Source organism: Callospermophilus lateralis, chromosome 19 (assembly GCF_048772815.1).
Source record: "Callospermophilus lateralis isolate mCalLat2 chromosome 19, mCalLat2.hap1, whole genome shotgun sequence".
NCBI classification, from domain to species: Eukaryota; Metazoa; Chordata; class Mammalia; order Rodentia; family Sciuridae; genus Callospermophilus; species Callospermophilus lateralis.
In genome coordinates, this window is record NC_135323.1 from 11,467,581 (window position 1) to 11,483,352 (window position 15,772).

A 15,772-nucleotide genomic window follows, 5' to 3' on the forward strand; every position below is an offset into this window, starting at 1 on the left:
CCAGAGAAAACTCTCCAAGCCAGCCAGTCCCGGTCCTCCCACGACCCACACCTCGGGGGTTTGGGCTGTCCAACTCCTACGCCTCCTACCAAGCCCAGTGAAGTCCTGCCTCTGTCCCGAGGACCGGCTCCAACTGCCACAGCAGAAGCAATGCCCTCCCCCTCCAGCACCAGTTGGCAGGATGGCACAGAACAACTCCCAGCCAGACCACCATCGTTTAGTCCCCTGGTCTGCCGGTGGCTGTTGGACCTTAGGCAAGTCACTTAACCACTCTGTGCCTCAGTTTCCTTATCTCTAAGGTGGACATCACAAACCCACCCACCTTGCAGGACTGTCATGAGGGTTTAGGGAGTAAATATACAGAAAACAGCTTCTTCCCTGTGCTCACGTGTTGTTTACGTCATGACCTTGACCATTCATGCTACCATTTGTTAGAGTCTGTAAACAAGTCAGGATGGCGCCTGGCAAAATGCCAGAGGGAGTGGTTTGTAAAGTAACAAAAGCGAGCCATTAAGTATGGAGATTCCTGATTGGTTGATTGCTGTATCTAGTTTATGCTAATTAAGATAAGCTGTGTAAAATGTATAAATACCTCTGTTGTCCTACAATAAACAGCTCTCACTCCTGCTGCATCAAGATACACAAGTAGTTCGTCGCCCCCCTGATTATTCTGCTGCAGCCGGACTGCGGCAACCATTGAAACATGAATCACTTGGCCACTTCCCACTGTTCAGCCAGGAGTCCTCCCACTGTTCCTACAGAGGGCTGGTCAGCAAACATTTCAGGTTCTGTGAGCCACACGGTCTCCGTGGCAACCATGTGCTCTGCACTGTAGCGAAAGCCCATAGTGAACACGTGGACGTGTTCCAATAAAGCTTTATTTATAAAATGCAGACGGGGGCCGGATTGGGTCCTCTGGTCACAGTCTGTCAACCTGGTTGAAGTCCCTCAGCCCTTTCACATCTTTCTAATAGGGCAGCCCCAACCACCCTGATCTCACGCCCACGTCCTCCTAATCCAGCCCCCAACCCACACGCTCCTTCTCAGCCTGGGGCCCTCCATGCTCGGTCCCTCGGCCCAGGGCCTCTACCTGCTGGACAGAACAGGGCTCACGTCAACCAAGGACACTGCTTGGCCTCCAGCCTCCTGGTGGCAGTCGCCCGCAGCAGGAGTCGGCCCAACCCGGCTTCTCCCAACTGCTCACGGCTCCTGTCAGCTGTCCTCTGCCACCAACCCGTGGCCCCTCGAGCTTTGGCCGATTTCACCCACCACTGGACCCTCAGTAAGGAGGGTCATGGGGCTGGTGGCTCAGGGGGCTGCGTTTTTTAATGAAAGCTGCTCGGGTTGGGACTCGTTCCCGGCAGTGCAGAGGCCTGCTCCGAGCACCGGCTGTGTGACGGCGGGGCCTAGGGGACGACCCCCGTCCCCTTCCACGCTGGCCTTGCTTTCCAGACAAGGGAGGCAACAGCAGGAAGGGCGGTGGGCAGGGCACAGCAGGCCGGGCAAGAGTGACCACAAAGGCCCCAGCGTGGGCAGCAGCGTGCAGCTCAGTGTGGCTGGACACCAAGGGACGGGGACAGTGGTTAGTGACAAGCCCAGGAAGCAGGGCCAGTCATGGGCCATCTTCTGACCACAGGGAGGAGCCTGGGTTCTGTTCCAAAGGCCACCGAGCCTTTAGAACCAGAGGGACAGGAAATCAGAACCACAGGGTGGAGTGGCTTGCAGGAGAGAAGAGAGCGTGACCGTCACCACGCAGATGCCCCACAGCCCCTCCCCCTGCCTGGCTGCCAGGGACAGAGCGGGCCGTCCTGTGGCCCCCACTGTGACGTGCTGCCTACCTGGGCCCAGAGCCGTGGACTTGCCCCCCGAGGACTGAACCCCTGAATACGAGAGCCCAGGATGGACCCCCCTCCTCCTGGTCACTCTCGTCAGACATTTTGGTCACACACTCCAACCTCTCAGCGGGTGCTTCCTGTCCCTACTTTATGGATGGGAAATGGAGACTGGGGAGTCCGGTGACCTGCTGCTGAGCTGCAGGGAGCTGGGGACGGGCTGGAGTTCAAGCCAGAGGTGTGTCCTGGAGTCCGCACTTGACCACCCACGCCCATGGACATCTACCAAGAATCTTGGATGAATGTCCTCGCGGTGACCACTGACTGGGTGGCTGGACGGATAGCTGGGTGTGGCCACATGGGGGGCAGAGAGCTTCAGAGCTGTGGCAGCGTCCTAGGCAGGAGGTGACAGGGCCCCACTGGGGGAGGCCATGGGGTCGGCCAGGGGGTCAGCGGAGAGGACCGAGGTGGAAAATGTCTCGGGACCTCAGTGGGTGCTGCTGGCCACAGGCCATCGACATGAGCCACAATCCACTTCTATAAAGTTCAGTTCCTGGGTCTCCCAGCCACATTGCAAGTGCTCAGAAGCCACCGTCCCAGAGCCCCGCTGGACAGCACGTTGGGGAAGAGGGCAGGTGCCTGCTCTGTCACCTGCACCGCCTCTCCCAGAGCTCAGCTCAGAGAGGTCGAGTGCAGTGTGCAGGGTCACACAGCTGGAGGGCACCTGGAAGAGGGACTCTCCCTGCTCCCCTCGGCCACCACACTGAATTCCCTCACATCTTAGAAGATGGCATCTTGGGAGATGACCCACAGCTCACACAGGGTCTAGCTCACAGGGACTCCACGGGCCCCTTCCCAAAGATGCCCATGTCCTAGTCCCCAGAACCTGCAGATGGCTTAGCTCATGTGCGGGGGGACCTAGCAGACATGAAAAACTCAAGGACATGAGAGGGGGACTCTTGGAATCACCAGGGCGGAGCCAATACACCCAAAGTTCCCGACAAGGAGGCGGCGGGAGATGCTGAACTGCTGCTTTGAAGAGGGAGCCGGGGACCACGGGCCAGGAACACGCAGCCTCTGGGTGGCAGAGGCTGGGAGCCCCTTCAGTGAGTCCCTGTCTACACCCCCTGTCTAGGTAGCCCTCCATCGCCCGCTCTTACCGCTCCTTGTCAAGTACCGAGCGGTGCTTTCCCGTGGCGGGGGAGAAGAACACCTCTCCCCACAGAGCCAACCCAACACACGTGCAGTCCACCCAGTGTCCGTGGGGACTGGTTCTGGGGCCTCCCAAGTCTGCACACACCCAGTCCCTTAGACCAAAGGTGCGGTATTTGCACAAGCCCGGTTACACAAGACCCCATGAGATGTGAATGCTGTGTAGGTAGCGACACATTGGAGAGCTGAGGAATAATGGCAGGAAAAGATGCAAAGTTCCCCAAATGTTTTCTCTATCATCGATTGATTGATGGGTTGACTGCAGTCCTGGGAATGGCACCCAGGTGGCACTAAGCGGTCCCCAGTCCCCCCAAGACCTCAGCTCCCCCTCTGGCTGGCTGCAGACCTCCAGGGGAGGAGGACGCACTGCAGCCACTCTGCGCAGACCAGCGCTCTGACGGGAAACCTCGCCCATCTTCTCCCCCTCCTTCCTGCCCACCTGGTGGTTTTCTGCAGAGTTATTAATCACCTTGTTTGACTCCTCCCACTTTCTACCCACGTCCACCCCACACCTGCCGGGAGCCGTCTGGATCTCCTCCTGGCCCCTCCCGTTGCTCCCCAGTGCACTCCGAGGTTCTGACTCAGCTGGTCACCCGCGGGACCCGTGTCCAGCAGGACCCAGCACTCACTGGCACGTGATAAGTATCTACTGCCCCCATCTCTCTTTCCCACCCTGGGGGCTTCGGGAAGATGCTGGAAGAGCACTTCTGAAAAGCGGATGGCAGGCTCCAAGGTCAAGACCCGGACGCTGCCAGGCACCCCGGGGGTCAGGGTGGCCCCCGCAGGAGAGCACCCTCTGTAGCACTGGGCCCCGAACACGTCACACAGCCCGCCCTCGTGACCTTTTTGACAGATGGCCTCTGGATTCCAGAAGGAGGAGGTAGGAAGTCGCTCCACTTACGTGCACAGAATGGACTGGTCCTCCCGATCTGTGGACAGAAAGGAGACAGGGGCGTGAATCACGAGGAGCTCTGGGCTCAGGGTCTGGACCGGCTTCCCCCAGGCCCTCCAATCTCAAGCTCCTGCCTGCTGGTCCTGCTGGGGAGGCCAGGGCCAGGGGGCTTCTTGCCCGGGGGTCAAGGCCAGGGGCAGCCCCAGGATGGGGCTAGAAGCCAACTCATCCAGGAGGGGCACCCAGTCCTGTGAGGATGGGGCTGGGGGGTCCCCGGAACCCACCCTGCCCAGTTCAGGTTGTGGCCAGGACACAGACTTCAGACCCAGACAGACTGGACACCCGAGTGGCCACTGCTCTGCTCTGTGGCCTTGGGCAAACGGTCCGAACCTCCTCTACGCCTCAGCTCCTCGTCTGTAAGGTGGGGGCAGACACTTCGAGACACCCAACCTGGCTCCCTCTCCTTCCAGAAGGGCAGGGACCTGCCTTTACATTATCTGTCCCACGTCAGCGGCCATCACGCCCAGCCTGGGCGGGGCTGGTCTAGGAGCCCAGGCCGCAGTGAACAGGTGAGAACAGGCTGTGTCCACCATCCTTTGGCCTATGACCCACCTCAGTCACACAGGAACTGAGGGGTCTCACTGCTGTCCCCAGAGCCTGAACAGCCCAGTGTCTGTCACATTTTCAGGGCTGGCTCCCGGCCTCCCCGCCCATCTGCAGGCTCCTCAGACCCCTCCATACGTTCCTGTCCTCTGGAAGTCAGCCCTGGGGTGCCCCCCAGGGAAACGGGGGTACAGGGGTATCCTGGGGTCAAAGGTGACTGCAGACGTCATAGACCACCATCTGCTCTTCAGGGGGCCTCGGAGGGTGGGGCTGGGTCCTAAAGCTCACTTTGTCCCTCACAGGGGACATGGGAACAGTCTCCAACCTCTCTGGCCATCAGCCAATGACAGAGAAGTCGGAGGGTAGTATTTGCCCGCGGGCAGTGCCAAAGGGGTGGGCGTCCCTTAACCCACTCCCTGGTCCTTAGTTCCAGGGAACGCTCGGCCCCTCGCCAGCCTCCCTCCTCCCAGGCCTCCTACCCCGTGTCTGGAGCAGGGCCGGAGCGCCAGTGGGGGCTGCGTTCAGGGGGTGCAGGGAGGCGCCAGGGCAGGCAGGGCCGACCTCCCAGCTGAGGCCGAGGGAGGCCCTGGGATGGGATGGGGCGGGAGGAGAGCCCTCTCTGGGCATCGGAACTCCGTCAGCTCGCGGCCTGTCCTCCAGGCCAGGTGCTCTGGGTCCCATCAGCTACCACCCCGGCCGCTGGAGGGCTCCAGGCTGTCCCGCAACCCACAGGCTGCACCCGAACCAGCCCCGTGGGCCCAAAGACACGCACTGGGGTTCCCTGCCACGTGTGTAACAGCAAGACTGGAAGCGAGACCTGTGACCAGCCCGGGGACGGAAACCAGCCCTGGTGCACCAGCCCCAGCGTGGCCACAGGTGCCACGCCAGGCTGCCATTGGAAAGGGGAGGTGGCTGGGAGGTAGCTCGGGGCACAGCGCGTGCCTAGGAGGCAGGAGGCCCGGGGTTCAGTCCCAACACCAGAGAGAGAACGAGCAGGTCTTTAGAGGCCAGGCGGGCGCAGCCTCCAAGGCACACCGAGCTCACACAGGAGGGCCGGGCGGCCAGGAGGGACTCGGCCCACCGCCAGCTTTCTGAAACACGCCTTCTGCATCAGCACACACGTGTCTGTGTAGACAAGCGCGCCCTTACGTACTCGTGTCTGGGTGGAGACCACGGGTGCCCTGTTCAGGACGGGGTGACGTGCCAGTGATTGTCACTACTGGGAACGCACCCCAACCTCCTGACCTCCATGGCTGAGCCCCGGGGCTCACCGCCAAGCTCCAGCTGTGTCCCCTCAGGATCATGGGGCTGGCCAGAGCCACCGCTCCAAGCTGCCCGGCAGCAGGAGGATCAAGCCACACGTGGCCAAGGCTGGGAAAGGATCGTGATTCAAATCCCAAGTCCAGTCCCCACCAAAACAGCCGCCTGCAGCCTCTCCCTCGGGCCACCAAAAACAGCCGAGGGGAGAAGAGCTTGCACTGCGCCTGATCAAACCACCATGACCACACACCATGACCACAGGGCTGAGAGGTCACTTAGAATAAGGGTCTCTCAGGTACAATTAAGGTAAGGATCCTCCAGCATCGAGGACTGGCTCCTTGTTTAAGATGGAGATTACAGACACGGGAGCAGGAGGCAGAGACCAGTGACTCCCCCACAGGCCAGGACCCCAGGGGCAGCTGGCAGCCCCCAGGAGACAGGGGATGCTCTCGCAGAGCCTGCACGGAGACCAACCCTGCCAACACCTTGGTTTCAGGCCTCTGGCCTCCGGAGCTGGGAGAGAAGACATTCCTGATAAGGCACCGAGTTAGGGCCCATTTGTTACAGCAGCCAAAGGAAACTGATACAGCCGCTCCCTTGGCTCCCTTCACTCGTGAGTGGCAGGTGGGACTCCAGGCCAGGGCCTCCCTCACCTTCCTCAGGTCACCCACAATCCTCTGCCGGCACTTCCTTAAAGGACCAAAAAGGAAGGAAACTATCAAAACCTAAGGTCCCCAGGACTCTCTGGGGACAGACAAATCCCTCGTGCACAGGAAACCATCCTAGCTGGCCCAACGATGCAGGCCTGAGGACCGCGGACCTGTGCCGTCCACACCTGCCCAGCGGGGGGAACTGAGAGCAGAGCGTCTCGGGAAATGGGTTAAAAATGGATCCAGGCAGGATGGGCAGAGGGCGAGGGTTGGAAGAAGCAGGCCCCCGAGATCAGAGGCCAGGCGGGAGACAACCCCCAGGGGCCTCCGCTATTTTAAGGAACAGTCTGAGACGCAGACGATGGCCTATCTGGCTCCGTCTGCCTCAGGGAGCGGGCGGACCCTCCCCGCAGCCTGGCAGAGTCAGCCCCAGCGCAGGAGAGATTTATAGGGTCAGAGGTCCCAGGGCCCCAGGAGGGGAGCAGGCTCTGTGCGGGGGCCACTGGGAGACCTCTGGCCTGGGACGTTCCCATCGGAAACGCAAGCGTGGGAAGCCCGGGGAGGGCTGCTCATGGGCAGCAGGGCACGGGCAGGGCACGGGCAGGGCGGGCTGGGGCCACTGTCTGCCAACCTGGCTGTGCCTGGGATACAGGCCTGTGATGTGTCCTGGGCCCCAGCTGTGCCCACTCCAGACCAGAGAGCGATTGCAGAACTCAGTTATGTGCAGGGGATCCCCTGCCCCCGTGCCCACCCTGCCCTGCCCCTGCACAATTCGTTCTCTTTCACGGAAGCGAAGTCCACACCTAATTCATCACTTCAAAACCAGCGACTCGTGGGGTTTGGAGGATTCCCGAGGCCCAAGAGCACCTCTTCCAGTTAACTCCAAGGTACTTGTTACCCCCCGATACACCACGGCGCCCGTTAAGTCATGGCTCCCCACGGCCCATTCCCTGGCACCTCTGTCAGGCCAATCTGCCTTCCGTCTCTACGCATGGACCTCACCTGGCAATGTCACAAGAAATGGAGTCGTGTGATGTGTGGACCTTTGGGCCTGGCCTCTCTGCCCGAGCGTGATTTTGAGGTTCATCCATATTGCAGCCTGTATCAGTACTTCATCGCCATTGTTGGCACTGGGGACTGAACCCAGGGGTGCTCTACCACTGAGCCACGTCCCCAGCTCTTTTCTATTTTTTAACCTGAGACAGAGTCTTGCTAAGTTGCTGAGGCTGGCCTTGAATTTGCTATCCTCCTGCCTCAGCCTCCTGAACCACTGGGGTTGCAGGTGTGGGCCACTGTGCCCCCGGCTACTTCATTCCTTTTTGTGACTGACACTCTGCTCCATGGATAGAGCAGTTTCATCTCTATTTTTCCACTGATGGAATCTGGGTGGCAGCGAACATTTACGTACAAATCTTTCAGCGAGCACCTGTTTTCAGTTTGGGGGTGTAGACTGCACTCCATTCTTCAAACAGCATCTGGGGAGTCACCTCCTCCAAGATGCTGCCTCTGACTCACACCTCTCTGGAGCTGAGACGGGGGCCTTTCCATGGTACCCCCCGGACCTGCATGGCTGCCATGGACAGTGGGGTGACTTGCACACTGCACGACTCTCCAGGGGACCACCCACACTGCTCATGGTAGATCTGGATGTTCATTCAAATAATTTCCCAGCAGATGGAGGCCGAGCACCTGGAGAAAGCCGTGCGTCTTTCTCACTCTGCCAATGTGCCTCATGGTCCAGGGTGGTCCCGGCCCCCGTAGTCCAAAGTTTCTCTCTATGGTAGCAACTCACCTCCCATGATCATTATTTAACCTGTCTCTTTAATACTTTGGGGGGAAGGGTACAGATTCTATGATAAGGGACGATCATGATGTGGCTTGTTGAGTTCTTCTTACTTTTCCCAAGTTTGGTGACAACCGTGGTACTTTACAGGATGGGTAATAGCTAAAAAGCGGAAACTGCCGATTTAACCCACAGCCCAGGGCGGGTGAGCCAAATGTGTCTTCTCGTCCAACAGGATGTCATCCGGCAGCGAGGGGCAAGCCCGGCCCGCGTGAGCCTGAGGTCGTCACCAAAGCCCACGTCCGGGATCCTGGTCGCCTGCATGGGCCAGAGCAGGGGGCCTACAGACACAGAAGGGGTGGGGGGCCGGCCGGGGGCGGGGCCCGGCTGGCGTGTGGGCACCTCTGTTTGTGTCGGTGGAAATCTGAAGTTAGAGGGCGAAGATGGCTTTCTGACCCTGCAGGTCCACTAGTGACCAGGAAATGGCATCTTTGAAGCCGATTCCTTCGTGGTACATAAACGAGACCACAATCACGGTTTTTGGAAAACCGTGTTAATCTCATGCCCTCTCCGAGTCGAGAGATCCGACTTCCCACACCTCAGGTGCGTCCGTCGGCTTCCCAACAGTCACCTCACTGTCCCTCCCTGTTTCCAGTGCTTCCCTGGGAGGCCCAGAGCGCCTGAAGGTCAAGGGCGGTGGGGCCCGATCCTGGGAACCGAGAGCCACAGGGGGCAGCAGGTGCCGAGGGGCTTGTGCTGACCTGGAGCGGAGGCGGAGGCAGGGGCAGGGTGACCGCCTATCCTCAGGGGGACATGCTGTGTTCACTCAGCAAAGGAGTCCCGAGGGAGCCACCCCAAGACGGATGTGTACAACCCGGGGCCCAGGCAGAGCCCCCAGACCCCGCAGCTCAGAGCGGGAAAGGACACAGGACCCCCTTGGAGCCGGGAGATGTCACCAGCACAGCCCTGAGCTGGGGTGCCCCCACCTCCTCCCGGGCCTGGGGTCTGCCTTGGGGTGCAGGTCTCTGGGGTGTTTGGGGGAGACTCAGGGCTCCAGTGGTCCCTCCCCGCGGTGGCACAGCAGGCCAGGACACTCAGGAGGTGCCCAGCTCCCCACAGACCGGCTATTTCGGCCGGATCCCAAGCACAGGCTCCTGATTTCTGGCTGGGCGCAGAGTCCTGCAGGCTGACCATAAAAGGAGAAAACCAGGCTCTCGGCGTCCCTCCCTGCCTCCTTATGCCAGGCTGCCCGGGACCTCGGGGAGAAGGGGCCAAGCCCACACCCCTGCGGGGTCTCCCTAGTCCCAGGTCAGTGGGGACGGAGGGACCGTCTACACCATGAGCAGGAAGGGGCTCCCGACCTACCGCCCCACCTGAAGGAGGTGCCGGGGGCACCTGACCCTCCGCAGGGCGAAGGTGAATGAGCCCGGTGCCTGATCCCCAAGGAAAGATGATGCTGACCCCCAATGGCCCTGTCCTGCCCAGGCACCAGGCTCCTAGCCACTGCCAGGTGAGCCCTAGTAACACCTGAAGCAGGCAACTCTCACCCTCCTGGGGCAAATGGGGAAACCGAGGCTCAGAGAAGTGTGAACCCAGAGCGAGACCACGCCTGCGCCACGCCTGCACCACGCCCTGCACCACGCCCTGCACCACGCCCTGCGCCACGCCTGCGCCACGCCTGCGCCACGCCCTGCACCACGCCTGCACCACGCCCTGCGCCACGCCCTGCGCCACGCCCTGTGCCACGCCTGCACCACGCCCTGCACCACGCCCTGCACCACGCCTGCACCACGCCCTGCACCACGCCCTGCACCACGCCCTGCACCAAGCCTGCACCACGCCCTGCACCAAGCCTGCACCACGCCCTGCACCACGCCCTGCACCACGCCTGCACCACGCCCTGCACCACGCCCTGCACCACGCCCTGCACCACGCCCTGCACCACGCCTGCGCCACGCCCTGCACCACGCCCTGCACCACACCCTGCACCACGCCCTGCAGGTTGGGGCCCTCTCCTCCTCCAGCCCCGCCCCCACCTTCCCGCAGACCTGGGTGGGAAACTGAGTGACCGAGGGGCTTGGGGAGCAGAAGACCAATATCCCCCGGGGGCCTCGGGGGTCTCCACTCCCACTTGCCACACTCCCCCTCCTCCAGCTCCACCAGCCTCGTGGATATCACCGAGGCTCCCTGACGAAGCTCCTGCCACCTCCCCAGGAGGCCCTGCTCCCCCAGCCTAGGACAGGCCCCAGGGGGTGCCCCTGCCGCAGCTCCCTGGGCCTCTGTCCAGGGCCTGTTCATTCCTGAAATGATTCGATCGACCTTCCCTCCCCAGCCTGTGCCTCGCCAGCGCGGGTCAATTATCCATCCTGCTGAGTGAACGAGGGGACAGGAACCGATTCCCCGAGGCTGGGGGGCCACCTTCACGCATATACAAGGAACCCCCAAGTCCACTCTCGGGAGCATGTGGCTTCTCCAGCTCAGTGCTGACCGATTATAAAATGACCCCCCTTTGCTGTCCACGATGCCAAGACGTGAGCTCCCGGGGGCAGTCAGGGCCTGCTGGGCCTGAGCGCGGGCACCCCACACGCTCTGGGAGACCTGATCACTAAGGCGACGGTGGAGAGCGGGGGTTTCAGAAGGCGATTAGGTCAAATGGGATCAGCGTCCTCCATCAAAGAGGCCCAGAGAGCTGGCTGGCCCTTCCACCCCGTGGGGACACGGCGAGGGGTGCCATCTATGAGGAAGAGGGCTCACCGGGACCCCACCGCGCTGGTGCCCTGCACTTGAGGCTTCCCGGCCTCCAGCACGGTGGACAGCACATTTCCCACACATAAAGAGGTGGACGACATGGATTGGTTTGAGCAGCCTGAGCTAAGACCATGCCAGGGTCCTCACTGTGCCCACCACCCGGCAGGCCAGACACCGCCGAGCACACGGCCGAGCCCCAGAGACGGAGAGGCACGGCACTCGCCCCACTGGGAGACGTGTCTTCAAGAAAGCTGTCCCTGGGGCAGAGCAGCGTGGGGTGACTTCCCAGGCCCACCCCCTGGGCACCCCTCTGCCTTCCCAAGCCTAGTCCCTCATCAGGAAAACAGATAAAAACAGGCTAAACATAGATAAAACAGGGTCAAGGGCCAAGTTCAATCCCTTTTCAGTGACAAGGTGCCATGGCCTGAAGGTTTGTGTCTCCCCCAAAATTCTCATGTTGACACCCTCTCTCGGAGGTGACGGAATTCGGAGGTGGGCCTCTGGGAGGTGATTAGGTCACCAACGGGAGCTCGTTCCCTCTTCTCCCTGGTGAGGGCCCAGGAAGGCTGCACCTCGGAGCCTGGAAACAGACCCTCCAGACACATCTGCCAGCACCTTGACCTTGGGCTTCTCAGCCTAGAGAACTGTAGGAAACAGACCCCTGTGGTTTATAAGCCACTCTGTCTGAGGCATTTTGTTATAGCAACCAGAACAGATTAAGTCCTAAGGCCTAAGCCAGCCCCTTAGGCTCTGGGGGCCTCTGTTTTTCTTCCATTAAATGGAGCAACCATCTACACCAACTCGCGTGCTGCCCTGGAGGGAGGAGAAAACGTTCCCTGTGGGGCAGAAGGTGGCGGTCTCCATGATTACTCTCAGTTCTGCCAGATGGCTTGGCGTGTGGGGCCTCAGTTTCTCCACTCTGTCAGGAGGGGAGGCTGCTGCCTGTCCTGTGGGCGAGGGCGGAGCCTGCTGGGGTTTAGGGAGCAGGGAGCCGGGACCTGGCAGGCCCTCCTCCCTCCTCCTCGCTCCAGAGCAGCCTCTGGGGAGCTGGGTGAGCGCGAGCCAGCCCCTAGGGCCTGCCAACCAGGCACAGAGGGACACAACCCAGTGTGGGAACCCGCGAGGCCCAGAGGGCAGTTTGGATGACCTCCCCGTGCAGACTTATCTCAGGCCTGGAGAGGACTGGGCCCAGGGCCCCACGCTGGCCCGGCATCTGTTCTAATCCCCTGAGAGTGGCCATTTGGTGCTAATGAGGTGAAGACAAGACACTTCTGGTGACTGGGCCAGCCGGGCACAGCCTGAGGGCTCCTGCCAGCAGGACAGAATGAACTCGGGCCTCCCTGCACCCCAGGTCCTCCCAGCCCAGCAGCCCTAGGGGGAGAGGAAGACCCCAGGGGGGCCTGTGGGAGGGCTGCACAGCTGTCCATTCACCCCATGGTGTCCCGTGGGGTCCCGAGCTCAGCTCCTGCCCCCAGGCTGTGGGCCTTCACTACCAGGAGATGCGAGGAGCTGGACTTCCGGGAGCACAGAACCTCCATGGGATGGAGACCCTGCCGCAGCTCCGCCCAGGGCAAGACTGGATGTCAGATAGGCCCAGTTCAAATCCATCTGCGACATTTATCTGACCTTCAGCAAGTCCTTCTCTTCTCTGAGCCTCAGTTTCTCCAGCTACAAAAGGGGACTCATTGTGGTGGCTGCCCCAGTGCTGGGTCGCCAACAAGCCCCGGACACCCACGCTCACGGCGCACGCACACGCCAAGGGAGGATTGGATAGTTGCGGTTTTGTAAAAACCATTAAGGTAAACATAAGAGAAATTTAAACATGTGGTTGGCCTTCCTTATTTTTAAATCTAAGCTCGCTTTTATTTTGGATGACACACTCAGGCCCCGTATTAATTTCGGGATTGAACTTTAAAGGTCTCCATCTGTCCTGTTTGCTGCGTGGGTTCATAACTAAGGATTAGTTGAACATTCTTGCTAAGCCCTGAGCACTCGGCAGACGTCTGGTAACATCCCACAGCACTGTCCGTTAAGTGGCAAAGGAGTCGGGAATGTCCATGGGAGGACGGTGGGTGGACACACGCACGGAGCTCTCCTCCCTCCCCAGCCCTCACAGAGCCATGGTAAAGGGAGTCTCCAAAAGCCCAAGCAACTTCCAAAAAGACCTGCAACTGCAGCCTGGAAGTGGAAGAGAGGAGGAGGAGAGTCAAGAGAGGAGGAGAGTCAAGAGAGGAGGAGAGTCAGTCTGCAGCAGGAGGCTGTAGAAGGTACCCCAACTCCCCTAACTGCAGGATCACGCATCCCTGGGCGTTGGCAAAAGGGGAGTCGGTGTAGGTAGCGGGTGACTGGGTCAGAAGCTGGGCCCATTCAACTTGCGGCCAGTACCCCTGGATCACTCCACCTTTTGGTCACTCGGCAAGATGGGAGGAGAGGGCATGAGAACACAGGATACCTGAAGTCCACAGAAGGGGCGGGACACCCCCACTCCCTGGGGCACCAGTCTTGGACCCCCTCTTCTGAGGGGGAGTCTCTGTCTCGCTCTGTTCCACCCTTTAAAAAAAAACTCTTTGCTCTTGGCTGGGCACTTCTCGGGATCGCCAACACCCGGGAAACGGACCTGGATTCTGATTCTGAACATGGGTTCAGCCCTGGCCTCATCTCTACCCCAAGCCTCAGTAACTGAGAGCACCAGGGGCCTTTGGAAGGCAGGGAGCAGGAGAGAGGAACACAGACCAGGCCAGGAAAGGGGACCGGAACTTCAGAAGAGCCATGGGAACCGCCCAGCTCCCTCCAGCTAGGCCAAGGCCAAGGTCATCACCCGCAAGCCCTCTGCGCGCACAGCTCCCGCCAGTTCTTTGGTCCCCACACACTCGGGACGGCCAAGAATCACCAGGAAGCCGGTCGCAGGAAGAAGTCAAAACAGACACGCAGGAAAATGTGCATCTGGAGGAAACAGAGAAGATGCGTGAAGGAGTGTCCTTCAGACAGAGGCCAGAGAGAGAAACAGAGCTCTTGGAAATTAAAAAAATATATATACCCAAATTAAAAACTCAGTGGAAAGGTTGAAAGGTAAAGTTGAGGTAACTGCCCAGTAAACAGAATTAAAAAAAAACATAAGGAGCTGGGTGCAGAGGCGCACAGACTCCAAGTGATCCCAGCAGCTCGGGAGGCTGAGGCAGGAGGGTTCCAAGTTCAAGGCCAGCCTCAGCAACTTGGCGAGGCCCCCAAGCAACTTAGTGAGACCCTGTCTCAAAATATAAAATACAAGTGCTGGGGATGTGGCTCAGTGGTCGACACTCCTGGGTTTAATCCTCAGTTACTAAAAACAAAGGAAAAAACAAAAAGGAGATAAAAGAGCCCGGAGAAGGGAAACTCTGGAGCCAGTTCAGAAGCTCCATTCCGGAAGTAGGAAAAGAGAACACGGCGAGAAAGACATGACCAGGGAAAGGATTCAAGAAAACTTCCCAGAATTCAAGGATGTGGATGAGTTTACAAACCAAGGGCGCCCACTAGGTCTTCAGAACAATGCGGGAAACAGAACCACGGAAAGTCCCATCACCATGAATAGGGAGATGAAGGTCTAAGAACTTCCAGAGGAGGAGGAGAGGAGTCTTTGGTTGCAAAGAAAGGATCAAGGATCAGACTAGGTTTTAGCTTCTCAAAAACGAAACTGAAGCTAGAGATCAACAAAGCAATTCCTTAAAAATCCTGAAGGAAATTTTATGTCTTGCCAAAACATTTAAACCCAAATAAATTATCCTCTGAGTATTAGAGGAGCTTCTGATCTTTCAGATATGCAGGATCCCCAAAAATCAGGATCATCTATACCCTTCCTTGGGAAGCTACTGGAGAAGGTGCAATTCAAACAGGAGAGTCAACCAAGGAACAGGAAGAGATGGAAATTAGGGAACAAGGAATCCTCCTGAGAGCACTGACCACTACCAGAAATAGGGTTAGGCTAGGTCAAAAGGCGAGAGTAGAGAAAGTTCAAGGACAGACTATCACTGGGTGACCTCTGATACATTCCTGGACATATTAAGACAAGAGTAACACATTTAGATAGAGAATCTGGGGCAGAATAAGTGAGCAGCCACATAGAAAACCAGGCTGGGGAGAAAAAAAAAAAGGCAACTGCTAACTCCAGGGAAAAGAATAAGTCATACAGTAAAAGAAAAGTACTCACAAGAGAGAGCAGAGATCAGAACTGAATGATGTCTATATAATAGCATTTACTATTATAGTCATAACATAGTAAACTCTGAATAGTGAGCTCATCAAGATTAAGGCTAACTATATTGGCAATCTGTAATATAAATAAGGTGTATGAGGATGGGGCAGAAGGGCAAACCAAGAAAGTGGATGAGTTAAATCCTCATCGTCCATGGTGAAAAGTCAATAGGTGAAAGGCAAAACTGAAAAAGTGTTAAGATATCAGCAAAATAGTCAAGTTATTTGAAGATATAGAAGCAAGGGGCTGGGGCTGCAGCTCAGTGGCAGAGCACTTGCCTAGCACGTGTGAGGCTCTGGGTTCGATCCTCAGCACCACATAAAAATAAACAAATAAAATAAAGGTATGCTGTGCATCTACAACTAGAAAAAAATTTTTAATGTTTTACCAGACTTAAAAAAAAAAAAGGATATAAAGGCAAATAGTCAAACATCAATGAAAGGAGTTGATAAGGGTCACCTCTGGGGAAGGAGTAGAGGGGGGCTATTTTTCTTAACAAGGTTGGAGGAGTTATTTGACTCTATCATCTGCATGAATATTTTTAATAAAAATCAAAACTAAATT

The 15,772-nt window shown here is 58.4% G+C and overlaps 1 protein-coding gene across 4 annotated transcripts in view; it reads right to left on the reverse strand.

Annotated features, from left to right (window-relative positions):
- Myh11 (myosin heavy chain 11) overlaps positions 1-15,772 on the reverse strand; it is a 92,033-nt gene that overhangs the window by 52,571 nt on the left and 23,690 nt on the right. For all 4 annotated transcript variants that reach the window (XM_076840499.2, XM_076840498.2, XM_076840501.2 and 1 more), the window contains exon 4: positions 3,946-3,973. In XM_076840499.2, coding sequence (XP_076696614.2) covers positions 3,946-3,973 — 28 coding nt within the window. The remainder of the gene's footprint in view (positions 1-3,945; positions 3,974-15,772) is intronic.